Genomic DNA, 27643 nt, shown 5'->3' with positions numbered 1-27643 from the left:
ACTCCTTGTATTGACAATAATATTGTCTCGTGTAAGGGCTGCTATTGTTGAAAACGCAAAAACAGTTTTCTCCGGGACTGCTCGATTAAAACATGAGTTTATTTAGAAAAATGAACAAAACAAACTGATATTCCGCTCAACGATAACGAAGAAAACTGTATTTGCGTTTTGCAATAATGGCCGTTTTTCTATGATTGTAAATTTATGTTTCAAGTTTAGAGTGACTTCACGCCTGGTTTTTTTCTCATAAACATTACAATTAGGGATGTCGTAATATCGATCGATTAATCGAGTAATCGATTAATAACCCAGATAATCGAGTAATATTTAATCGATTAGCATAAAACTAATATTCGATTGTTGAGCTAATCGAATAGTTAAAAAATTCCCATAGTAATAATCGAATGAATAATCGAGTAATCGATTAATAACCTAGATAATCGAATAAATTACAATCGATTAGTTTCAAAATTATACTCGATTATTAAATAATCGAGTAATTCGAAATTTTCGACATCCCTAATTACAATCGAATTTCATTTGCGACGTTCTACAGTGGCCCTTATTACGGGTATCACTACACGGTGAAAACCAAGTGAAGTGATTTTTACCTTATTATCGGTATCACTTCACGGTGAAAACTAAGTGAAGTGAAAGTAGGTCTTTATCACGAAAGTCACTTCAGAGAAAAAAGTAATTACTTAGACGAGCTTGTTGTTATTACGAACATCAAATCACCAAAATTTTGTTGAAAAAAATGATTTTTTTGCACTACAGTGATTATTTCATTGACCGTGACACCGGTAATAGGTAAAATCAAGTGAATTGACAAGTGAGTGAAGTGAAAATGAAAGTGGAAGTGAGAACGGTAATAAGGGCCACTGGCAAGTAGTGATTCGGATATGAATGAGAAGGAAACATCTTAGTCACTTTATTTTTTATTGTTTTTAGTTACTCTTCTTGCAGAAATATTAACATATCTCTTCGCAACAGATTCGAAGATTTCTAAATTTATTGACGTACAAAAAACTGAAAAAAATCCCTTTTTTTCCTTGTCATTTCATATGGAACAACGAAACATCCCAACTGATCGCATAACAAAATCAACAATAAAACAGTTACATTTTTTAGCATATTATTTCGACCATTTCACAACAGAACAGAACCGCTATACTAAACCCTCTGAAATGTTTCCATTATGGTTGAGAATCCGGTAAGTTGGGCGAGTATTGGATTAGGCATTCTAAAGCACCTTGAACTAGAATATGTTGTTTCTCGAAATGGTAGCTATTATGGCAATCGGATTATTTACAAAACGATATTTTTTTACAGCTAGAGCTCCTTCAAGTTGGCTTACTGTGCCGCTTGGATTTGATTCGTTGCATGTCCTCGTCCATCTCGATGAACCGACTGAGACGTGATCCGTTGAAGGGAGCGTCACTGCCAGGTGGGTGCATGCGCATCTACATTGAGGAATAGAAAAATGGGTTGTTGTTTTTTGTTTATGTCGGCTTGAATAATACTCAAATAAACACATAGAAATGTAAATGTTCCTCAACAGAACAGAATTAGCTGATAGTGATATAGTGAAAGCATTTGCTGCTCGTACGCACCTGGCTGCTAGCTGCGATTCCTGCGAGTAGTTTGGCATGTTTTGGGTTTTTGCGAAACAATATAGTTTGTGGGTTTAGTCTGTTGTATATTTTTGTACAAGTTTCGTCGTGTTACCATATGGTCACGAGGGTCGAAAAACATCGTTTTGTTAAGTCATTCGATCAGTAAGTGATGCTTCGTTAATGTGGTAAGCGGATACAAAAAGGAAACCAGCAAAGCTATCTTGTTAGTGCGCAGTAGTAAACCGAGCGATTTAATGAAGTTAGTAGGCTTTGTTTCAAGCTTTGTCCGAAATTCCTGTGTGTGGAGTTTGTTTTGCATTTTTTTCAATTTGAACCATTTGTGGATACGTCAATTTGGACGAAAATTTTATGCTTTCTGCACAAAGCATGACAAATTTGAAATATTTTGGGGAATGTAGTACCCATTTGTCATGAACCACGTTTATAAATGCTCATTTTTGTCCATCTTTGGGATCGTTGAAAATGAGTAAAAAATTCAAATGCAAAAAATTTACGCTATTTTGGATGTTTTGGAAATTTTCTAGTTTTTTTTGCCAATTCGTGCGAAGTAATGAATTTTTCAGAAGGATCACCACTTCTTTCAAGATATCAAGATCCATTGAACGATTTGTTGAGCGTTTCATTCTCGTTCAGCATGCGCATGGGACCTAAATCATATGATCTTTAAACTCATTTTCTTGAACTTCTTGCTGAGTTCAAATAGAATTGGCTTTCCATTATCGTGCCGCTGTAAACAAATTTATATAGGAATTTTAGGAATATCACAGACAAACAAATCGTTAGCTTTGCAGTGAATGAGTTGTTTTAAAGATTTGAACTTCATTCCGAAGAACTTTTCATACACCACTGTGGTCATAACTCCAATAGGTTTTTTATAGGATCTCAAAATATTTGCGAAAAAATTAAATTCTCGAAGAATAGATTTTTTAAATTTTCGGTTTATATTCAAGTTGATTATTCAACTGGAATTTTGCTCGGAAGAATACTAAATTACAAAACTACAGTTTAGTGGAAATTAACCTAATAATACTAGTTTAGCTATGCTAGTTATGTTACAGATATTCAATTAATCGAATTGGAACTACCGAATCTGTGGCAACTAAAAAAAGCATTTATTGTACTTGTTTTCAAATGACAGCATTTACTATCTAATTGATATACGTATAAAAAGTCGGTGAACATTTTTCGATAATATTTGGTAACCGTCATTTGAAACCTAATATTACTCAGGGTTATTACTTGCATACTAACTTATAAAATGTTGATAAATTGTATTACGATAGCGAAGAAACATATAAGGATCACTCAATTGAATTGTATTTGGGTAAAAGTGTTCCAATTGTTACTCAAAACATGACATATGGTATTAGTCATTAATTTATTATCATACATGAACAATAATGGTTTTAGTTAACTTTCGTTTTGGTATTTTCATCGGCAGGAAAGCTTCATTTCTTGTTAAACTATTTTATTTTTTTTATTGACGTTTAGAAAACATATAGTAGGAGGAGAACATAGTACGGGAGGACCAGAGTAGTTGGTAGAAATATTGAATATATTGTCAGACGTGAAAATAAGTCCAACGTATAATTCGTAGTCCAGTTCAAGTCTCAGTTCGTTTACTTTCGTTCAGATTTTAGAAGCGGATATATTTTGCACTTTGAGTCAGTAGAAAAATGCACCCTAAAAATATAGCGTGTGCATTTGGCGCGTTGTGTGCGTGTGTTTGCGAAGTGTGCTGGTGTGTGTTTTTAGGCATGTTTGTAAATGCGGTTGGATTAGATCTCGACATTATCTTTGGCGTATCGTTTCTGAAAATTGCGAGAAAACCATAAGAAATATCACCGTTCAAATGATTAGTATTATGTTTTTGGAAACAATAATGTAAATAATCATGTGCGAATTATTATTACATTCAAGCCAATCTCAAACAAACCAATAAAACGAACAGTATGTAAACAATTTGATATTTGATACCGTGAATAAAAGTTTGAAAACTTCGGAAAGTTACCATAATCCTGTATTTCTCCTTGCACGCGTAATCGCTTTCGTCCAGGTCCTTATAGCAGTCCGATTTATAATCTTCGGGTAAAGGTTTTCCTTCATATTCGCACAATTTGTGCAATGGACGAGACCTTAAAGAAGTGGCATTCAGTATAACAGTATGATTACGCAAACAATGAATCGAACCATACCTCACAATCATCTTGTCCATTCCGGTGGGTTTGTTGGTGGGGCAATAGAAAACATCCGGTGTATTCTTATCATATACAATAGATTTTCGCATCATGTCTTTCTCCTTGTATTTGACAAGTTTATCTTTGGTCTCTTTGGCACCTTCTACCACCATCTGAGTAACGATGAGAACCACGGTGAAAAGTGCAACGGTCGCGAATTTACCCATAGTTCGCTCGTATTTGTCGTTTTCTGCAATAACTTTCCTGACGATAATTTGTTTTTTTTTGTGATAGGTTTTAGGTCACCGACGGTTTGCTCTAGTTAGTGGAAAAAATAAAGAATAAGGTATTGTTTAAATCCAATATGCATGAGAGTATGGCAGTAATGAAGGTAATCATGTGTCAAGGTTGAATTGCATATCCATCGTGGCAACTATGGTGGAAGATGAAAGTGATTCACACAGTTCACACGCTGTAGACTACAAAACAAGATGAGACAGAAGGAGAATGACGATAGCTGTTCGTTTGGAAGAAATATTGGCTGTCAGTGTCATTCCATACAAATAGATGGCATGTCAAATTCGAAATAAAGTGTAAGAAATTTCGCATGATTTTTTTTAGTTATGATCAAAACGAAATAGATATGGTCTATCTCCTTACATCTACTCTGATCAGGAATACCTCTTCAAAAGTTAAAATTTGAATTACCATACTGATTCTTTAAACTGTTTTGAGTGATAAATGTCAATTTTATGGACAAACGTGAACCGTTACCGTCGAATGGCTTCAATTCGATCAAGTCGGAGGTTGAAAGGCTATTGAGCCGATTCGATTGCGAACACGATTCAAAGCAGTGAAAACGGTTGAGCTTGGGTTTTAATTACTACCGTGAAAGGTACGATCAAATCAGTACATGTTACAATGAAGATCAGATTTCTACCTCTGGAAGCAGAGAATGTGGGAAATAGGAAGGCGGTAAATGGTTTGAAGAGTACACACCCTCTAATTATAACTTGAATCATGCTACGTTTTGGAGTTTTGTCCTCAAACGATAATGATCGTTTCAAATTAGTGGTTTGATTTCAATTATTTTTCGTAATTTGCTTCTTTTTATGCACGAGTTTACCACAATACACTTGTTGGGTGAGATGTTGATTTCACACAGATACAGGAATCCCGGTAGTAACTTTGAATTTGATTCCGATTATCACCCTGTGAACTAGGGAGTATGATCAAGTGTAGAGTTACTTACTTAGCACCCGATGGAAAATGTATAATATCCACGATAATTGATCTGCATGCTTCAAGTTCAATGGATTTCTATCTGGATTTTGTGCAACTGCAGGGAACCAACATATTTTTTATATTTCTACCGATTCAAAAGTGTCTGTGAATTTAATGACATTTTTTCATTTTTACCGGAAATATCTTATCTCATGGAACAACGTACCACACGCGGTCCAATTAAAATGATTTCCCTAATTATTTAGAAACGTTATTTGTTGTTTTAGTCGGAGCACAATTATTATGCCTTTTTGTCTACTTCATGGGTATTCAAAACCACTGCCTACTAAAAGTTACCGTTAAATATTTACCGGTCCGCGAGTAGAAAGTTGACATGCTTCAAATTGACAATGCAAGTCTGACAATGTGCCATGGATACAGAAATTTGATGGCAGTCGATTTGTTGGCTACCATTTTTGCATGGCTATCACTCTTTCTCTTCTAGCAAGTCAGCCGATGTCCTTGATTTAGCGGTTGAGAAGTTTAGTTTTGCATGTTGATTACCAAACCAGTTTGAACTCAATTGAGTGTATTTTTTCATTCTTATATTGGATTTTCTCTGGAAACTGATTTACTAACTGATAAAATTCAAATTCTAAAAGTTTTAATTTAGTTAATCGCTAACGTATGTCGTTTGAAGTTACCCAATTCTGATTTTGGTCACAATTTGGTATCAAAACTCCCCACTGATGGTGAACAACGTACAACAATTCAATTAGAATCATAACAATGTCTACGCACACTATAGATTATAAGGATTTTTTCTCTGTAACTTCTTCGTTTAAAAAAAAAATAACATAGCTTTACGTTAAATGTTGGTTTCCACAACTAGTTTTAAATAAAAGTATTGCGATAAGAATAAAAATGCAAATAAAATTTACCTCGATTTGAACGAATACAGATGATAAATTTTACCAGTATGGGTAAAAGATGATAATTCACGTATTGTCATTAAACGAATGATTTGTAACTGTCCTAGCGTAACGGCCCCAGTAGTAATCTTATATACGAAAACCGTTGGTTAGAGTGAGATCTGCTCTCTCTGCTCGTTAGATTGTCTTACATGGTAAGATGAAAATAGGTGCATTCGCTTCGAGTTTTCGCGTTGATATAACAGCAGTATTGAACAAGTTTCGAACTATTTTTTCTGTGGAATTACTTCTTAACACCGAAGCAAAGATATTGTATCCAATTTGATCACAATTTGTTGATTGAAAGTCGAGAAATAGGCAAAACAATATGGCGACTCTACTAATGATATGACCATTGGCACAAAAGCCCTATATACTTGAAAATCTCTTATATTAATTCTCAATTAATCTCTTAATCCAACCATAGAACTAAAAATTTCCCAGATTTTATCTTACGATTTCTCAATAAATATCAATGAAACATGCTACGACAAGTTACTGAGTCATTATTAAAGTTCAAGTTTTTACCAAACTTGTACTAGTTTTTTATGCTAAAGCTTGCTTCATTTAGAACTGGAACAAACTTTTGCTCATATTGTGGCGCTCCTGGTGGACGGATTTGTAAGTTCTTGGCGCTCACGTGTCGGGAATTTTGACAGCTTCACGTATGATTTCTGACATTCCGCAAATCGACTGTACTTTGTAAACAATCAACATGGAAGCCGAAAGAAGGGAATAAATTGTGCACAGTTATTCGAAAAATCCATTGTGGTCTGCATCTAGGCTAGCTAAACAGCTGAAATTGCCCAGAAATACCATATGGCGCGTAATCAAACGGTATAAGGAAACATTGACGATGATTCGGAAGCCTCAAGCCAATCGTCGGAGTGGAACTGTCGACCGGAAACTGCGTGGTAAGATTTTGAAGACGATTAAGAGGAATCCTAATCTGTCATACCGTGATTTGGCCAGAAAATTCGGTGCTGTCCATAGCACAGTAATACTTTTGTTTTACGCGTTTACCTTGTTTAGTGCACGAAAATTAGTAAATTTTGGGTCGACTCTCTCACAATAACTGGTCGGTTTACCTAAAATACAGCAGACAGTGTTTTGGGACATCAAGTGGAGATAATTTTCACAATTTGAGAGTCGCGATGAATATCAAAACATCGCAATGTTTGGGGCTCGAAACGCGAGGGGCTCGACGTAATCGGTATACTTTCAAATGGCTGGTGCTCACATACCGGTGTCAGATGGGTGGTAAATTCTTATAAAAATAATTTTTCATGATGTACTAGTTCCACCTATATTGTACTGCACGAACTATTTACTATCTGTACACCCCTTGTGTTATGTAAAAGTTTTTTTACTAGTTGGTTTCCCCTCGTTTGTCAACACCGATCAGCTGCTTGCAGGGATGCCTGATTTCATCAAAATATTTGAAAATGAATCGTCACAATAAATTATTGGATAACGTTGATAATATATTTAACTTTTTTGCGATGTTGGAAGGTAACCATTTATTTGACTCTACGTTGTTCATCTCGACTATTTTTTATTGTGTTGGTAGTTTTCACCCGAAATTAAGTGGCGGCAGACCAGAAGCAAGTAAATATTGTAACAAAACGGGTTCGATTTTGTATTGCGTTGGAGGATGAGAAGTAGGCACAATTATGTATATAGTTTTGGCAAAATGTATTAAATCTGTATCCTGCATGAAATTCGCATGGACGTATACAAATCAATACATTACAGGTAATTCTGTATGAATGGCAACTCAGTTGGTAAATGAAAAAAATAAACACAGTCTAGATGACAGACAGGATGTTTTTGATAGGGTAACGTGGCGCCATAATGACACATGTGAGTACTGTCCCCAATAAAGGAATGATTGAAGAATCTAATTTGAGTGTCCTGTCTGTTAGTCTGTGCCCATAGTACCGTGAGGAGAACTCGACTCCGGGAAGGCATCAAGTCGTATCGAGCAAACAGCCAAATCGGACCATAAAACAAAATAGTGTGGTCAAAATTCGTGCTCGGAAACTATATGACCAGGTTCGACGGGTGTCTTCTGATGGACGATGAAACCTATGTCAAGGCTGACTTCAGACAAATCCCAGATCAAAAACTTTACTTGGCAACGGCTCGGGGGGATGTTCCAGCCAAATTTAAATTTGTTTTTGCCGACAAATTTGGAAGAAAATTTATGATTTGGCAGGGCATTTGCAGCTGTGGCAAAAAAACGAAAGTTTTCGTTACAAATAAGACAATGACATCGGAACTATACCAAAAAGATTGTCTTCAAAAATGAATTTTCCCGTTCATTCGATCCCACGACCATTCCGTAATGTTTTGGCCAGATTTGGCAAGCTGTCATTACAGCAAAGTCGTTCAAGAATGGTATGCAGAGAAAGGGGTCCAGTTTGTTCCGGAAAACCTCAACCCACCCAACTACCCCCAGTTCCGCCCTATTCAGAAATACTGGGCAATCATGAAGAGGAGACTCAAGGCAAAGGGAAAGGTTGTCAAAGACATCAATCAGATGACGACCTGGTGGAATAAGATAGCTAAAACGATGGACGAAGAAGGTGTGCGCCGCCTAACGAGCCGTGTTACAGGAAAAATTCGAGAATTCCTTCGAAACCGTGACGAATAATTTTATCAGTATTTTTTCTCAAAAGTATGAAGAAAACGCTACATTTGTGTAAAAAAAGATGTTGAATTCAATAATAAATAATTGAAATACAGGCAATTGTCTTTGTTCCAATTCTATCTGAAGCAAGCTTTGGTGTTAAATTCATAAGATCCACAATTTGTTCAAGTCCATAAGCAAAATTTAAAAATCATCTCAATTGTATAGTTCTAAGCTCACCACTTGAGCAGCGCAGCGATCGCAGGAGAGTTCATTTGACGAATCCAGCCAACTCCTCTACGATTGCTGCACTGCCCAAGTGGCAGTGATAATTTTCTGATTTTACTGGTAGATTTGTAAAATTTGATAGTTTCTATAAATATATTTTTCTCTATAATCGAATACTAACACACACAAGCTCCGATTATTTATGTGTCAGTCGCTTTTCGCGGTATGTTTGATTAGTATTTATGAAGAAATCATGAATCGGAATACAAAATTCGAAGAGATATTGGGTGATGTTTACAAATATGAGGTTTTTTAATTTTTTGGCTAGATGTAGAGCTTAAGGGGCGTACCGAGAAAATTTGGCGCCCGGGACAAAATGAGATTTGCCGCCCCCATCGTTACTGAACTCCATGTTCGAAGGGATCATTTGGACGAACAAAAAAAAAAGATCCCAAGGTTTGATTTGCCGACGCCACTAAAAACGTTGCGCCCGAGCCAGGTGCCCTCCTCACACCCTTCTAGATACACCACTGTTAAGAGGTTACACACCGAGAAAAGAAGCCCAATCTTTTGATTACTCTAGGAAGTGTGGAAGTTATTTCAACGGATTAAAAAGCATCGAATAGTACAGATTTTGTCATATTTGTGGAATTTTTTTCTCATTATTAATTTTTTTAATTCACTGAAATAAAATCACTTTCACACTTCCTAGAGTAATCAAAATATTGGGCTTCCTCTCTCGAGCCGCAAGGTTTGTAACCCCTTAATTTATAAATCAAGTTTGCACAAATAATTTCAAATTTCATTGAGATTTCCAAACCTATCGGGTCGATTTTATTTGTACGTTAGATGACAAATATATGAGTAGTTTTTTTACCCTTAATTGTAAGTTTTTACCATTTGCAACCGTTCAAGTAAATTGAAAAATTTAAACTTTTTCTAATACATGGAATATGTCAAAAGCATCACCATTACGCAATATCGTGGAAACCATATCAATTGGATTCTTCAATTGAATTCATACAAATTTTTCTACGAAACAATTTTCTACAAATGACGGTTTTTTCGTTACAAGGATTCGAAGAGAGTGTATGCAAAAATACATACACAATAAATACACCGAAATCAGCAAATCCGTTAGCCGCGATTTGTGTTGGCTTTTACTGAAATTCGGTCACGGCGAAACCCTTGTCATCGAATGTCACATGTCGGTTTTGCCAAGCAACGGCATTTATCGTGGAATTGGAAAATATGTAAATGGGATTAAGGAAAACAGATTTCGAAACTAGAATGAAATCAAAAACTATCTACTTTCCATATACCTATATGAATATCTACTTATTTCCATGTAGAGGCGTTGAGGAGCACTAGAAACAAATATTTTCAGCTGTGATGTTTTCATTTGAGGTTTGCTGTTCCTTTTTGTATTCTGAATTAAAATAAGTATCAACAAAACACCCCGCTTCCCCAACCTTAGGATTTGTGATAATTATTTCACTTCCGGTGAAACTCTCAACGGGTGAGCACGTTGCATCGTGTTAGTCCGGAGAAAATTCGAGTATTTCGCCAGAAAGAAAGGATTTTCAGCCGTACTTTGACGATTCGACGCAGCCACACAACGAGATTTTCGCTTGTAGTCAAGTGAAAATAAAGTCCATTGGACTATAAACGAAAATTAACTGGCAATATAGCCTTAGTTGCTGTGCCATCAATTCGGCGTCATCTCAAGTGAGGTGATGCCAACCAGAAAGAAGAAGAAGATGATTATTTCTTTCAATAATAAAGCAACATACTTTTCACGCTGGATTTCTGATGACTCGGCAGATCATGATTCAATCCTGATCGATTTTGCTGAGCTAACACCGAAATTGTTGCTGACAAGTTCGGCAATAATTGACAGTTGACTAGTTTAGGATTGATTCTCAGTAATTATACATTTTGCCGAGCACTCGGCTGTGCAAATCTCCGCATTTTTACCTTTTTCAGTTATAATTTAATTGTGCACACACTTAAATCCAAACTCGGTAAAGTAAAATGCTGAGACAGATCGGCATTTACTGGTAATTATTTTGCAAAGATTCAGGTAAAATAAAAGTGTGTACGTCAAATCTGATGAATTTTTTCTTATTTTGGGAATTTCTCTACAGAAAATTTTTTGAAAATGTTCATAATCACTCCACAATAATTGAAAGAGCAACTTAAGAACGAGAAACTGCCATTTGCTATGGGTGATCTAACGTTGTGATTGTTATCTGTCAAAATACAAGAGAAATCCAATTTCCACTTGTAAAATCATTTATTACTTATTTACAACGTCATTTGTTCAAGTGAAAAGTTAATTTTAGTGTGAGAAAACTGATTTTCTACATCTGTTATTTTTGAAGCACCCAAGATTCTGTTTTAGGCATTGAAAATTTTCAGTTCCAATTTTCGCATGGAAGAAAAAGTTATGTTGATCATTTTCAAATGACTTTAAGGACTTGAAAGACCGTACAGATGCGCAAACTGAACCAAATATGCGATATTATTATGAGAAATAGTGTTTTACCGCCTTTTGGTTTATTACTCTAGCGTTCAAAATAACCTCAAACGAACCGAAACAAATTCCGGATCTCTATATTTTGTCTACATAGCATCTTATAAAATCAAAAATGGTTACACGAAATAAAAGAAAATTTTACATTTTCAAAAGAACAGTTCTTGTAACAGATCCTAAAATTTTACAATATAATTGAAATTATATGAATTCCCCATAAGAACCTGTGTAAAATTCAATCGTCATCCTAAGAAAGGTTCAAATAATGAAACTTAGATGGCCCGTCAGGTAAAATTAGTTAAGGCACAAATTCCCGAAAATATGGGGAACGTGCCGTTTTGAGCTAATTTATTATGATACGTAGATGGCCCGTCAGGTAAAATTAGTTTTGCGTTAGATTCCAAATTACTGCCTTATACCATAACACATGGGCTGAAGAGTCCCGGGCTTAACACATAGATGGCGCTAGTTTTATTGCAGTCACCTTTATTCAGCATTTGACTATGAGAAAGCTCTGTTCAAAGTGGGTGCCGCTGTTGACCAAACACGAGAACGTGTTGATGATTCTGAGCAGTGTTTGGCCATGTTTAAACTTAATAGACCAGAATTTTTGCGTCGATATGTTGCAATGGATGAAACATGGATTCATCACTTCACTCTGAAATCAAAACGTTCGTCGTCTGAGTGGTCGGTAACCTCGTTCAAAGCGCCCAAAAGCACAATAATCGGTTGGAAAGTTTATGACCTCGGTATTTTGGGATGAACGTGGTGTAATATTTATCGACTATCTTGAGAAAGGAAATATTATTAACAGTAATTATTTTATAGCGTTATTGGAACGTTTGAATGCTGAAAGAAACGACCGCATATGGCAAAGAAACGACCGCATATGGCAAAGAACAAAATTTGTTTCATCAAGACAACGCACCGTATCACAAGTCAATAAAAACAATGGCAAAACTACATGAATTGAACTTCGAATTGCTACCACATCCACCGTATTCTCCAGATTTGGCTACCAGCTACTACTGGCTGTTCGCAGATCGGAAAAAATGCTCCCCAGTAAGAAATTTCGCACGAATGAAGAGGTTATCACTGAAACTGATGCAAAAGATAAATCGTTCTACAAAAGTTGTATTGAAATGTTAGCGCTCTATCAATGCGCTGGAATGATTGCGTGGCTCTTGATGGAGATTACATTGGTGAATAAAGTTAATTTTCAACCAAAAAAGTCTCGTGTTTTCTTTGTTAGGCCCGGAACTTTTCATCCTATGTGTTATTTACAAAGTTTGTAGTTTATTAGGTAAAAAATTATCGCTTTCTGTTCGTTTTCAAAACAGTAAAACGATGCGTTCGAAAAAAATTGGTATTGTAAAGCTTACGTCTTGCAACAAATTTATTGTTCATTGTTTATTCATATGCAATGTATTACTACTTTAATGTACATCTAGCTAGAGATAAAGTTGCACAACTTTCGTGTACATTACGTTATTTTCGTAATCGCGATTCCGCATGCCATCGCATTAGGCTATGTACAATTTTGTGGTCTATAACATTTACAGCCGGTTTGAACAATTTAAACAAATTCATAGCCATTTCACACTTTGTGAACAACGAAAGTGCATTTTTCCCGAGCGAAAGAAAATCACTTAGCCTAATTGTCCAGTCAGCGTTTGGTTGAATGTTTGGCCATTATTTAAGGTAATAGCTTTTATATTTTAAGCTCTATTCAGTTTAATATTAATTACTATAGAAATAGTAAATAGTAATTTCAAATTTAGATCAAAGTGATACTCTAAACTTCGGTTGTCGAATCAGAAAAACTTTTCGACGTGGAATTTGATTTGTTTTGATAAAAGAGGTTTCAACTTTTAAAGTCATTCGCCTCTTCGGCCCACAAAAACTTTGCGACCACTTACCCATCACGCTATACTCGTCCCCTAGCTTGGAATTTTAACCCAGGCAATAATTATATTGAAAAGAGATTAATGATATTTTTTCTTCAAAATACGTTACTGTCTTCGCTAAAGTCAAATCATTGGGATTAAAAAAAATAATAATTACGATTGTGATAATAATTCTAAAAAGGGCGTCATTTATTCTTGAATCTCACATGGAACAGGAAACTGGTTTAATATTTCAAGCTAGTTTTGTGTGGTTCACTGGGCATAACTCTGTGTGCTGGTGCATAACCACATTACTGATAATCCGGACTGAAAACATTGTCCAATAATATGAGCATAAGGAAAAAATCAAAACAAATGCTTCACTCAACCTTGGCTGGCACTTGAACACTAGCGAATAAACTATAAGCTGCATGTGACTTTTGCATTAAATTTACCTTTCTAATTCAAATTGTATTGTATCGTACGGTGGTTCGTTCAATGCAGATATTGGTTCGACACGCTACGAAAGACAAATGGGCAAGAGCTAAATCGTGACTTTGGTTGAACCGTTACTAGTAATGAAATGTTTTATTTTATTGTTTCATTTCTGCATGTTATAATGTTTTTCTAAAAAAATGTGCATCATTTCTGTATGACATTCATTTGTTCTTAATCGATCAACTGATACGAAGAAATAGAGCCAGTTCCGCTTCCAATCATTTCAAATAACTTTTATGTGGCACCTTTTTTAAAAGAAGCTGAAACTGGCAATTGGTACGATCACGGTCACGATCATGGTAAAAAAAGGCAATGATGAATGAGAAGTCAGGAGGCGTCGTAATCGAAAACCCTCGCAGATTCGATTCAAGTTGCAGTCAGATGATGACAACTTGAATACATATGGATTGCCACCGTCGGCTGAGATGGTTCTATGAGTCACGTCGAACTTGACTTCATCAAGGATGGTCACCGTTGGATCCAACGCAATCGGCCGGTCTGCCCACGTTTATGCTGTTCAGTTTACATATTTGCAATATCAACTAGTTGATAAGCTTGCTATTCTGGCTCCCACGATGAGATCTGGTCTGCATTATCGTTGCTTCGTTCCACATTTTTGTATTCACCATCATCAGTACATCGTTTTCAGCATCGACATATTTTCGAGGCCGTTTTATAGAAACCGGGTCCGCATTCGTTGGGGACGCTGTGCTGGAATTTACCGTTATCCGTTGTTGAGATTTAACAGAATTAGTCATTAGGTTGTTTGGATATGCAAACTTGCGTGGACAAATAATGATCATTTTTTTTCTGACAACGATCGTATTTATATCTTCACGCTGTTTCACGGAATTAATGTTATTGGTTATAATCCTTCAGCCAATAGAAGTTTTGAATGTAGGAATTGAAGGAGACAATGTTGTTTTGATTTATTTCCGGATTGCAAAGTTTTGTAAGATTAGTTACTTTGTTTGTTTACAATCTGAGTTCGATAGTTTGTTCACAAGTTGCATTATGGCAATCGTTGTTTCTTGCCTTGGTTGTTTCAAAAGAAGTTTTTTTTCAACTGACATATCTGTTGATATTCTTATAATCAAATAGTTAAGAGAGTTGATCGTTTTTTGACGTGAGTTCGTTTTAATCATAAACTTAATCGTAAATATCTCGAGTCATACTAAACGCAACAAAATAGTTCCTTCTTTAACGATAAAATTTTCAATAGTGTGAGATAATCATAACTAACTCAAAAACTAAGTTTTTTCTAATTTTCGAAAACATGGAGGAAAACTCATTGCACTTGCTTGCCTTTCCCGTACCCACGAGGACAGTTTTGAAGTAGTTAGGCACATATCAGTCGCGATGTTCAACAGGACGAGTATAAACTGTCGAATATCAAAATTCGGTACTAAATTTAGAACCTGGATTCTGGTTCACTTGAATTCTGAAGATAATTTCGGGCTAAGAATTTGACTTCAGAATTCAATTTTCAAATTTATTTCCAGATTACAGATTCAGAAATTCAAACTATGATTCTTGAACTGAACCCAAATTCTAAACTGGCTACTTGGTTAAATTTTGGGAATGAATAAGGTTCATTAATTTATGTTCGGAATTTGGATCCAGAATTCTGATTTAGGATTTCAACTTTAGAATTCTGGAACAAAATTCAAGATACGAATTTTAGATTCCGATTTTGTTCTTTAATTCAGTTTCAGTTCCTAAATCCTGGCCTAGAATTTCAGTTCTGGTTTTGATAAAAAAATTATGGTAAAAGGTACATCGCAGTTGTAAACATTGGATAAATTGCGCAAATCGGTTCTTCTTAGATCCATTGAAAGTTTCCCTCTACTGAGTATGTAAATCCACGAAAAAACTACGATAACATTGTTTGTTGTAACTTTTACTCTCATTTGTTCCGTATTATTTAACTGTAAAGTAGAATATGTTGGCCGTCAATAAGTCGTACTTTAGTATATATGCACCGTCACAATTCTGAAAGCGAAAAAAGTAGGGGAAGGTGTTCGGTTGCAGGCACCCCACCGTAACTTTTGACAGAAAGCAGATGGCGTCAATCCGACAAATGTCATGTGTGTGTAATAGCAGCACGTTTTTTTTTGTGCCGAATTGCGAAGCAAACAGTCACTTGTACTTTTTGCTGCGTTCGAAATAATTTTTAATTACGTGAATATCAACTCAAAAGTTTTTTTTTACTTTATTTAGAGTATCATGAATTGAAGAGCATCAATCGGAAAGGTGAGTGGATTGAATATTTATGAGGTGAAATAGATCTATTTCGTGATTTAATACCGGATACTATCAAAATTTTCGCAACCAAATATTTTATCATTTTCAAAATGTCTACCAATTTCGGTTACCGCAACCCCATTTTTTCGACAAATCGTGAAAAATTGTCAGTGATATGCAGGCTGCTGTCGAGACAAACATCTAGCTGTTTATACGGCAGATACTCCGGCTAAGGGAAAACGTTGAAGACGACCGGCCAAATTAATACCAAAGGCGTCACCATCCAAATATTCGACCAAGAGAGCCAAAGCGAAGTCACAAACAGACAATAAAGACGTGTATTTCATTGTCATTTTTTCAATCTGTTCTCCTCGTTAGATACTGAACAAATTTATTAGTTTTTTTTTCGATTTTTGCAACAATAATATCGATATAAGTAAAACGACTAATCCGCTTTACCGATAATATCAACTGGTAACGAACGTAGCTTTCAATTATATAGTCAACGATACTTCAATTAGAGGAGACCGGAGCTAAACCGAACAGCTTAAATATCGTATAAACCAACAATTATTTCGATCCATGGATTGGGCTTGTGAATGCGCTTCTATGTGACAAGCAGACGTCAGTTAACTGGATGGCGCTGAATCAATTATGGTAGGCGTCATTCGTGTTCATGTCAAAACATGCACGGTTTTTACTGATTTGAAAGTTCATATTGTGCGGAATCCAGTGATTATTGAGTGTTTGTGTTTACTAAAAAAAAAGAAATACGTATTGCATCTAGAAAATGAATTACCAGTGCGGGACCAAATCGGGTGAAAATCGGGTCTAAACTGAACACATAGTTTTCGACTTGAAATTCGTATTCGATTAACGGCTTCTTGAAACTTGATCAAAATATTGATATCTATATTTCTGCTCTATTTTATATTATTTATCAAAACAAGAATTAAATTTAAGCAAAAAATTCCTTATATGTAGCAAACAATCAATCAGACTACCAATAAATACTCTAAAGTCAGATCATAATGCATAAATCGGCGAGCAGGTTTAAACCAATAAACAATCCATTCGAATATGGCTTCATTTTTCTTCACACTCATTAAGGTATCTTGGCGCTCTACTGTATTTGTTCTTTATTTTTGTGTAAAAAGTTCTAGCCATCCGGTTTCAGAAATGTTGGATTTTGGTTTGGTCATTTCATCGCGACTTGGTACGGAAACTAATGCATATTTTTCCATTACAAATCACAAATTGGGAAAAATAATTCAAAGTTGAAGCTACAGAGTACTAATGAAAAACCTAATTGTATTCGATGTATTAATTAGTTTTCCAAAAGTTTTCCGTTTTTTATCCCCAGTATTCCCTATTTTATATGAAAAATGCCTTCATAAGCGCCTGCTTTTTCCGGTCTCACGAAGATGACATTCTATTTTGGCAGAATCTGGCATCGTACCACTACGCGAAACCGGTGTTGCAGTGATACGAAGCCAACGATGTTGTTTTTGTACCGAAGGAGATAAGTCAGACAAACTCGCCTAAGCTACGTCCAATAGAAAGAATCTAGGCGATTATGAAGCAACAACTCCAAAAAACATGGAAGGTCTTCGAAAGCATGGAATTGAAGAAAGAGTGGAGTAAAGTGTGCCAGAAAGATGACGAAAGTGTTGCACAAGATTTGATGGGTAGCGTTTAGTCCAAAATCTGAACAAACTTTGTAAAAAAATTGCTAATATGTGTTTATTTATTCACTGAGAGTTTCGAAAATATCATAAATCGACATATAAGGAATCGTTGGTTGAAGTTTTTGTCTGTTACATCTCAACTATTACTGTTCTATCTAGAACGGACTGATGGAGCACCAAATCATTGGATACTATACAAATGAATACAGCAGGGCTTGATCGTGAAATGTGAACAATTCTATCGTTCCATGATAAAAAACGTAACTGCAAATAAGAGACTTTCTTTGTTCACTTCCTCTTAATATTATTAATAGAAATTTTTTCAAAACTTTCATTATCAATCGAAAGTTTGGTTTTTATTAATTTATAAATGAAAATAAATAGAAATAGAAGTAGTGACTTTTTTTATTAATTCTTGATTTTTTTTTATTAATTCTTGAATTCATACCTTATGTTTTTAACGAATAAAAGCGTTAGTCAAAATAAATAATCGATTTAAGTTATTTTATTTCAACTAAAAAGTTTGTAAATTCAAATCACTACAAAAATAAACTTTATCTAAAGTTCGTTCATGTAAACCTTATTCTTCAAATTGAATTTACTGTGAAATTGTTTGTCAAGAGATTGACAGGAACGCACAAGTGATGTAGTGTTATTTTTATCAAAATGAAGATTGAAATAAACTAATACACTATTTCAATAAAATAAATCGTTGTGCGAAATCCAAATTTGATTACTTTTACACTTTTTGCTCTGGGTGTGATAGAATAATCAGGACTGGGGAAATCACCGAAAATTAAAAATCGTTGGTGATCTAAAACCACTCCTGATCTTAAGATCACTAATCGCGTTCATAATAAAATATCAACTGATTTCATAATAAGTGATCTTAGCCTAGAAAAAAAATCATCTTTGCCGAATCACAACTGCTTTGATCTCTAAGTGATTTTGATTTTTGATATTGATGATCATGATCATATCAAGTCGAGATCAGTAAAAATCTAAATATGATACGTATGGTTAGGATAAGAAAGTACAACTCCGCGAAAGAAAAACCGATACCGAAAATTGGGATTAAAAACATCACCGAGCACACAGACATGTGCACGAGTTTTCAACCGTGTTGAAAAGACCAAAATCACGATGCCGGCATGAAAGTCGGTTATGAGTGTTTGGTTCCTACACGGTGCAGCGATTGAGAAAAATCATAGTTACTTTACGGAAAGTGTGACAGGAAGAATGAAAGGATTTCAATGAGTTTATTTGGTCGATCACATCGGAATTCCATGCTTCGTATTTGAAATTTGTTCAGTAATGCGATGGTGGAGTAATCTCATTAATACACGTGATAAAAAAATATGAACATACATGCTGTGATTAATAACAATTATAATGATAAAGAGAAACATGTCCAACCACAAAGCATGCAGGCAGCTGATTACATAACCATGTTTAGCTTGAATATCATACACAGGAGTAACAGGAGTGCCGGATTTGGCAACGCCAATTTAAATGCTACGCCTGCTGTGTGTTCAAGACAAATCCTGCGCTCCGGTTACTTCTATAAATCAAATTAATGCTAAATAGCATTTTATTGGTTTTAATCTAAATAGTTCATGACCACTACTCTACTGAGACACCGAAAGTGGAACGAAAACATCCGAACGTGGGGTGGTGACAAATTTGGCACAATATTCATCGCACACGTGGATTCACATCCAAATCAAAAAGTGATTTGTTTCTCTTAGTGAACGGCAAAACTGAACACGTCTTCTACTCATCATGTGTCGAGTAGATGGAGAACAGTGCTTGCACTGCAATGCTCCAGTCGAGACACTCCAACATAAATTCAACATATGCGCAAGAGTAGTGAGTGCATGGCAGGTTTTAGAAAGAATGGTTGCACCACTGATAGGTGGCTGGAGGAGACTAAAATTCACAGATTTAATCAGACCTTCAACGGAACGTCAAGAGAAGCCAGAACAATTTTGCTTAAACTTAGTGTCAATTATATGAATTATATAAATGATAAAAACCCAGTTGATACAAATGAACTGCAATTTTGATTAGAAAATGATCTGTAAATAGTAGACAATTATTATAACTAATTAACATAATCAGTAGTATCAACCAGCTGGGAGTAAAACAAAGTCTTTTGTTGCTATAATCACTATTTGGTGTGGAATATTTATGTCCCCCCTTAAAAAACCGATATTTTTGATTTTAGCATATATTACCCTGTCATTTCGAAACCGGTAATCGGATTCGGATGAAACTCAGTTTGAATGCGTTTAAATCTGTGTGTGTATAAATCGGTTTAGTCATCGACGAGAAAATCAAGTGACATTGTGTGCTACATACACTAATACACAGACATTCTGTTCTCGACGAGCTGAGTCAAATGATTTTAGACACTCGGGTCTCGGTACAAAAGTGGATTTCTCAGTGATTGCATAGCCGTTCTATATGAGATAGACAAAAATAATAATTTTGGGTTTGTGCTGTATTTATATGAAGGCAAATTCGTTTTACTCTACGTTTAGTATAACTGTATTTGTATTTTTAAATGTTCAATAAAGGCAATGCATGAAGATAGAACATGCGCCCTGTAACGAACCAACTAGAATTGAATTAAAACTTATTGGACTTGCGTCACCCAATGTACTGCAATTTCAAATAGAATCGTCTTAATTCTTTCCGTTGAAGGAATCCTACAGTTTTGATGCTTCACATGAATTGATCAGTCGTTATTTACCACCATCTCACGCTGATCCTCTTCATTGTCCTCCAGATTGTGCACCTTATGGTGAACGACAAACAGCATTGAAAATGATCACAGTCCGGTCGGCGATAAATTAGTATGCACTCCGGTGAGTCAGTTTCGGAGGCTACATCCTCAGTTCTTTGTATCTCACTTGCATTCATTGCCAGGAATGCAATCTTGTAAAACTGCCATTCAACAGCAATAATGCAGCATAGCAAACTGAAGCAAAATTCGACCACCGCGTAACGACGCTTGAACCTTGAGTCGAACCAGTGTCTTTTAAAAGCTCCTTGTCTACCTACACGCGATTATCGGGGTTCCAAAAAAAATCAGTGAAGTGAAATAGTGTACCTCGAATTATGACGGAAGAGTAACGACAGTTTTGCTCCACGTAGCAGTGCCTTACGACTTGAATCGTATGCAAGAAACTAGCTTGGCGGTAAGAAACATACCGAGAAAAAAAACAGAAATCACTCAATCTCAATTAGTCAACCTTCCACAATGGTTTGCGGTTCGATCGTTCGGTAAATGAGCACAAGCGCTCGGCGTCGACATTTGCATGCAATTCACCCGCGCACTACGATCAAGCAACAACATCAATAACAACAACAAAATTAAACAGGAGAAACCTTTTATTTGCTGTCTGATTGACTGCCCATAAAAAGTAGTAGCCTACGATCTGGTTTTGGTCGCACAATCCTGCTCACGTTTATTCGTGGATCGCGATCAAAAAAGCTTTCTCACTCGAAACACTCCGGCACGATCACGTCTGGTTTGGAAACGGGTTAGAGGTAAACTGAAAAGACAACAGAAGGTGAGCAAATAAAGTTTGAGATTTCTTTTGGTGGGAGCACAGCCGTATTCAGATCAGTTGCGAGAAATTGAGAGAAGTTCGCAAGAGAGAGCAAGAGAGCGACTGAACAGGGATGGCTCAGTTGCGAATTGATTTAATTTTAGGTTGTCGAGGGAAGAATGAAAGTTAATTAAATTAGAATGTATGTTTTTCAAATGTTTTTAAGATATATAGTCACAAAACGAATTCATGCTCTCATTTAGGAAATTAGGCTTCTGAATAGTTCTTCGAAATGCAGCAAGTTGAAATTGTTGAAACTCCAGATCCGATTCTTAGCGATCAGTATCAATTCATGACTAGTACTACGATCACACTGGCACTAAGAATCCTTCGAGGTCGGGGCTCGAACATACCATAACTGACTTGTAAGACTAGCGCCTTATGCATTGAATCGGGCTGCGAAGTCTGTTGAAAAGAAGGTCAAATTCCACAAAAACAATGTAATACTACAGAGAACTGACATCCAAGCTAGTACAAACCAAAAAATCACTAAAAATTACCATTCCACACGACTTCAGGAATCACCATTGTATGAAATTTCGAACGCAAGAGTCTATAAGGGATTAATGGGCTGCTCGAAGCGGCTCTACAGGAGAATTGCTATTTGGTGATTTCTTTGTAAAACAATCGTTAAATTTCTTACAGAAATTGAAATTTATACTTTGATGCCTGTTCTCTGTGGTAATACCAAGGCTTAGATATTTTATTTGCTGGAGAGTAAAAGTTATTCGAAAAATATCCCATCACTTTCAACATATTATGGAAATTTTCTGGTAACCTATTGATACCTTACCAGTAGAATTGACTATCACCGGGGTAGCCATTCTCACACATTTTTGTAAGACTCGAAGATGTGCTCAAAAAGTACTTATCCTGACGAGGTAAAAAATGGTAGTCGGATGGGGCAAGCTCCGATGAGTGAGACGCATGGTCAAACACTTCCGAATATATCGAATTGTCGTGGAGCAAAATCTCCTTTTTTGTCTTACTTTATATTCGGGTCGGGTGTTCGCAATTGTTCGGCACACACACAATTTCAACAATCAATACAATGGCTTATCACCGTTTTCTAAATGCCGATTCATCAGCTATTCTTTTATTGCTAGCTGCATATACGTTATTATACGTTTTATTGCTAGCTGCAAAAGCTTGTTTTGTTACTTGTAATTTTTCTTTCTTAACATTGCAATTTATCCTAGGTATGTGAAGTTCATACTGTTTTTCGTAGTGAACACCGTGGCAAATACACCTGCGTTTTAGAAAATTTATTTCTCAACAAGATAGTAATAAATCTCAAGTAACAACGTATGTCAATTTTTATTGTTACAGTGGAGCATTTGAAGTAGCGTCGAAAACTCTCGAAGAAACACGCCTACTACCCGGGACAAATATGACTACTTCAGTAACTCTAGAATTTCAGATAAAAAAAATTAAACCTTTCAGTAACTATCTACATTGGTTTAGTTGCGATCATTTGAAAATTATTATTTATGTTTCTTCCACGAATCATAACATATAATAGCAATTATATGTTGTATATCCGTTCAGTGTAGTCCCGGAATTGCAAAAAGAAACATTCCCTAATATTTTCCATATATCTCTAAGTCGGAAATTCTTTCGACACTTTTTACGGAAATTTCACCAATTATTTTACTGGAAATTTTACCAAATAAAGCGCCTTTCCACAATATTTAAGGAAGTTTACAGTTTTTCCCCTATTTTACTGAATTAAGAAGTCTTTCGAAACTTTTTACAAAACCAACAATTGAAAAAAAAGAGGGAAAAATTGAACAAGATGATTTATTGACACAACAAACTCGAATATTTTCTTAGACTTTTAGTTCTCCGAAGTGAAAAGTTTTCCAACTTCGGAATGAAACAGACAAGAAACAGAAAATCTGTAATAATCTATATGAAAAATCTATATTTAGTTTCACATTAAAATAATGCTAAGGAAATTTCAATGTTGTTTTAAAACATTGTCTTTTAAGAATATGAATATTCAGGGAACATTTATTGTTCATATCATAATATTTTCATATTTTACGCTTACGAGAAAATACAACATCGGAATTAAATGTTTATAAATTTCGATCAACATCAATAAAATGATCGAAATAAAAAAAAAAAACTTTTATGTGCATAACAGTTTATGTTAAACTGTTATGTCAGTTGCAGTTCAACATAAACCGCTAGGCAGCACGTAACACAGATGCTATTTGCAATACACTTATAATTAGCACCGAAGTGTCAAGTCCTTCCTGACGTGCCGAACGAAAATTACGTGTACTTAACTGATTTGAAAATGTTAATTTCATATTTAAGCAGCACTCAATGTTAAACCTCAAATCAGCTTATACTATCAGTCTGACAATCAGTGTTGGTGATTGCCGAAAATTTGACAGAAGCTGCTATATTGCTATTTATATTGTATACAACATCTTCAATCCGGTAGAAGATGCTATGTGAACTCGAGTCTCTCAATACATGAACCGTGAGAGAATTTTGCTACATTTCTTCGTTCCACTTCATACTCTGAGTATTTCACGCCCTTAAAAAAATTTACAGTCTGATAATGATCGTTGCTGTGTGGAATTTCCCAAGAGAGAATCGCAAGTTGACAATTATCGGAGAAAATCGAATCGATGATTCAACTTGATGGTTCTCACACTAGGTTGCAATATTTCAAAACCCTTGTGTACAGCATTCACAGACATTTTCATAGACACAACTTATACAAAGGTTATATGCACATAGTTAGAATAAGCGGCAATAGTAAAATGATTTTATCGCAATTATGAACTGCCTTTATAGAATGTTTGTTGCTTCAGAGAGAATCCCCACAGCAGCGAGCTAACCTTTGATTCTCAGACAGGTCATCGAGAGAAATTCGCTCTCGCACTGGTGTCTATTCTATGTCAAATGAACCATGCCGGTTTTTTGTTGCTGCGATGATATCCGTCTCTCTTTGATGGCACTGATTCAATCGTGTGAAGAGTTGCCAGTGAGCGTTCTTTGATACGATAAAAGCCATCCTTGCTGACAATAAAGTTTCACAATGCGATGACCGTCGCGAATATCAGTTTAAATTTGTCTAAGAAATAAATAATAGTATGAATTTTATTTATTGCTGGTCATCCAATGCCTGAACCATTTTAAAAATATTGTCATATAAATTTATGATTTATCTAATAATTTGTCCACGAATTACCAAACTTTCATCTCGTCACTGCTACCTAATCTTATAAGACAGCTCAGACGAAAAAGTTAGATTTATTCTTACCTACTGTTAATAAAATCTGTAGAAATCTATAATAAGTTTAGGAAATCTGTGAAAAATCCGTATTCTGTATGCACTGGTAAACATCTGTATAATACAGATAAAACTGTATAAATGACATCTGATCTGGACCACACATCTTCAGGCAATTAAACCTTGATAAATGCGTGATAGATATGGTGAATGTGCCGAAAACCAACTAAACCTATTTCCCCGACTAACCATTTTTATCAGAAAAAAAACGTGTGGCAAACTAATAATCATCTTTCTTTCCGGATATGAAGTTCTGCTTTGTTTTTTTTTGCTCACTAAACCAACGATGCGGGCGGCGAATCTCTTTTACCCCGGGCGCCAAATTTCCTCGGTACGCTACTGATTTAGTCGATTAACTGACGTGCTTTGTGATGTTTCTCGGTTCAAGTGCGCTGTTGCCATCAATCTTTTCTTTTTTATTTCATTCGATTTCAAGCCAAGCAAATCGAAGGTGATGATTTCTAGTTTAGTGAAAATCCAAAATAATTTCGTGCACTTTTCGATATTCAAAAATCATTCGAGATAAATGTTCCGAACTGTGCTAAATATCGTACACGGAAAGAAATCCGTTACTGCTGTTATGATTAGAAAGTTATGAAACCAATCATTTCAACTTATCATGAAATCATGAGCAATTACTCTTCTCCCATGAAAATTTATTAAGGTTCGAAAATGCGTTACTTGAAGAATGCGTTTTTTTCAAAGCTCGTAGCTCCAATTTTCTACCCTCCAATATTTTAACCCTCTGCCTCAAGTGATGTGATAGATTAATAGATTAATGGTAAAGCAAAAAGCAGACATTGAAAAGCAAGACCTAATGAAAATGTTTACTTGATCCTGAAGCATGTTATTTAATAATCGTGTTGTTTTACCCACCGGCTGATAGAGAATTAAACATAACATGATCATAAAGATAATGAACCGAAAATTGACATCATAAGAGACTAAGCACGGCTACGCTTTTAATATGACAAACATCAATGTTACATTTTGTTCGAATGTATTCTTACATATTTGATGTGATCGTTGTTGCTAGAATGATATTCCGAGAGCTAGCGTTTAATTCGATTGTGAATTTGGAACGCCATCTAACGAAAATCAGAAAAATATTTTGTTCAATCATTTTGATTAATTAAACTAAAGTAATGAACGCAATTAAACACGTTATCTTTTGCGTCGTCATATTTCAAAAACAGAATATTTTCATTTTAAAAGAAGTTCGTCGTTCTTTTCCCTGAATTTATATTGCAAAAATGACCATCGTTGCAAAAATCACACATAACGCCTGAATTGATGTTGCAAAAATTACCATCGTAGCAGAAACACCGGGTTGGCGGTTCAATGCATAGGACGCTGGTCTTACAAGCCAGTTGTCGTATGTTCGAGCCCCGACCTGGAAGGGTTCTTAGTGTCAGTAGAATCCATAGTACTAGCCATGCAATAATTCTGTACACTAAGAATCGGCTGCGAAGTCTGTTGAAACAGAAAGGCCAAATTCCACAAAAGGAATGTAATGCCAAGACTTTGCTTTGCTTTGCAGAAACACGCCTGAAGTTATACCCATCAGCTTCAAGTGCGTTACGTTTAAATTTCATAGAAATCAGTCCGAATTGATAATGAATCCGAGAAATTTTAATCATTGTGTATTATCATAACATGAAAATATATTATTTTCCCTAAATCATGACTCGTTTTGCTCATTTCAAGAATCGGAATTTTGCTCGTGTAGAGAATTCCACAACTTGGTCCTTCTAAAAGGCAGAAATGAATCCTGTACAGCATCTTAATAGTTTCTTTCAATGAAATATGCAAATCCGAAATGAGATAATCGACGTCAAAAATCGTTTAAAATTTTAGTAGTGAAAAGGGGGAAAGTTTCGCAATTCACACAATCGATCAACTATCAATTAGAATTCAAAAGTGTAAAGAAATCGTGTTTAATTTATGATAGATTTAAAATTTAAAACTGACTTAAATTATGCATCTAGAACTAGAACACACCTGAATATGCCCTAATGAAGCAAAATCGGTATGGAAGTGGTGGACCTTATAAGAAGTGTTAAGAGGTAGGCTCGAGTGTATGGATATGGTATTGAAATTGAGTAAAGCGAACATAGAAAAAGCTGAATAATATCGTTGATTTGATTTCCTGAGAGTTCGATCATCTAATTGAATGAGTGAATTATGCCGAATATTTTCTTGTGATGAAATTTGAGTCCGTACACCCTTTATCAATTGTTTCGATCGTCACTGAACGCTTCTGACGAAACACGCTTCGCTTTATTCGATTGATTAAAACAATTGACTAATTTTGTTTTTATGCTCGGGAAATGAAATAATGAGGAGATATAAGAAAGGAACTTATATTATTATTCCGTTATCTAAAATATTTTCGAAAAACCAAAAACACTTAAGTTTTCGAAATCAAATTTATCACAACTAAGTATTCTTAGAATTTTGAAATTTTGTTTCGCCGAGCCGTAATTGGTTTTTGAAATGTTTAAACGGTTACTGTTCCGTTCCACGGAGATGGATTTAGAACTGAAAAGTAGTGTTTGTAGCAGAATTTCACAAAGAATCTGAAAATGCAACTCAAAATTATAAGATTCTAGCTTAAACAACCGAAATTTGAAAAAGTTTACATCAACTTTTCCGCATTTTTTATTGCTTGCGCGCTGCTGTTTCGTATTGAGGTGGTGTGAGACATGCACGGTGGACTAGGTGGCATTATATCGTGAGCAAAAATTACTTATCAAATAATGACGCAAATTTATGCAGCATTGGGTTTTGTGTTGGAATGAAAACGAGTTGAATACATTAAAATGGGTATTGTAAGAAATCTGTTATTTTCTAAGTAACTGTCATTTATATTGCTAAAAATGTCCAACTCTGTTGAACTCAATGCATTGATGGTGCTGAAGCAATAAAGCTTGGCTGTGTAATATCATATGATAGGTATAATTTTAGATTGTAGCAATTTTTATAGCAAAAC

General features: G+C 35.4%; 1 protein-coding gene across 3 annotated transcripts; it reads right to left on the bottom strand.

The window, feature by feature from the left end:
- Positions 1-922: 922 nt before the first annotated feature.
- Positions 923-21292, bottom strand: LOC131429531 (uncharacterized). Of its 3 annotated transcripts, none has more exons than XM_058593710.1 (4): positions 21115-21292; positions 3833-4132; positions 3649-3772; positions 923-1463 (listed from the first exon to the last, which is right to left on the bottom strand). In XM_058593710.1, the coding sequence occupies exons 2-4, from the start codon at positions 4039-4041 to the stop codon at positions 1344-1346; spliced, it is 453 nt and encodes a 150-aa protein (XP_058449693.1). In that variant the 5' UTR covers positions 4042-4132; positions 21115-21292; the 3' UTR covers positions 923-1343. The 3 variants fall into 3 exon arrangements, 2 of the variants coding, with proteins under 2 accessions (XP_058449693.1, XP_058449694.1); XM_058593711.1 differs by lacking the exon at positions 21115-21292 and adding an exon at positions 20477-20500; XR_009229438.1 differs by lacking the exons at positions 3649-3772; positions 3833-4132; positions 21115-21292 and adding an exon at positions 1614-3403 and having other exon boundaries at positions 1269-1463.
- Between the last annotated feature and the right edge of the window lie 6351 nt (positions 21293-27643).

Source organism: Malaya genurostris, chromosome 2 (genome assembly GCF_030247185.1).
Source record: "Malaya genurostris strain Urasoe2022 chromosome 2, Malgen_1.1, whole genome shotgun sequence".
Lineage (NCBI taxonomy): Eukaryota > Metazoa > Arthropoda > Insecta > Diptera > Culicidae > Malaya > Malaya genurostris.
The sequence above is the reverse complement of the archived record's forward strand: the minus strand, read 5'-3'. Positions and strand labels throughout refer to the sequence as shown.

Coding starts and splice junctions, on each gene's coding strand:
- LOC131429531 (XM_058593710.1), bottom strand. CDS start 4,041: ATGGGTAAATTCGCGACCGTTGCACTTTTCACCGTGGTTCTCATCGTT. Junction 3,773..3,832: donor ATGGACAAGATGATTGTGAG/GTATGGTTCGAT, acceptor CACTTCTTTAAG/GTCTCGTCCATTGCACAAAT. Junction 1,464..3,648: donor AGGAGAAATACAGGATTATG/GTAACTTTCCGA, acceptor TCCTCAATGTAG/ATGCGCATGCACCCACCTGG.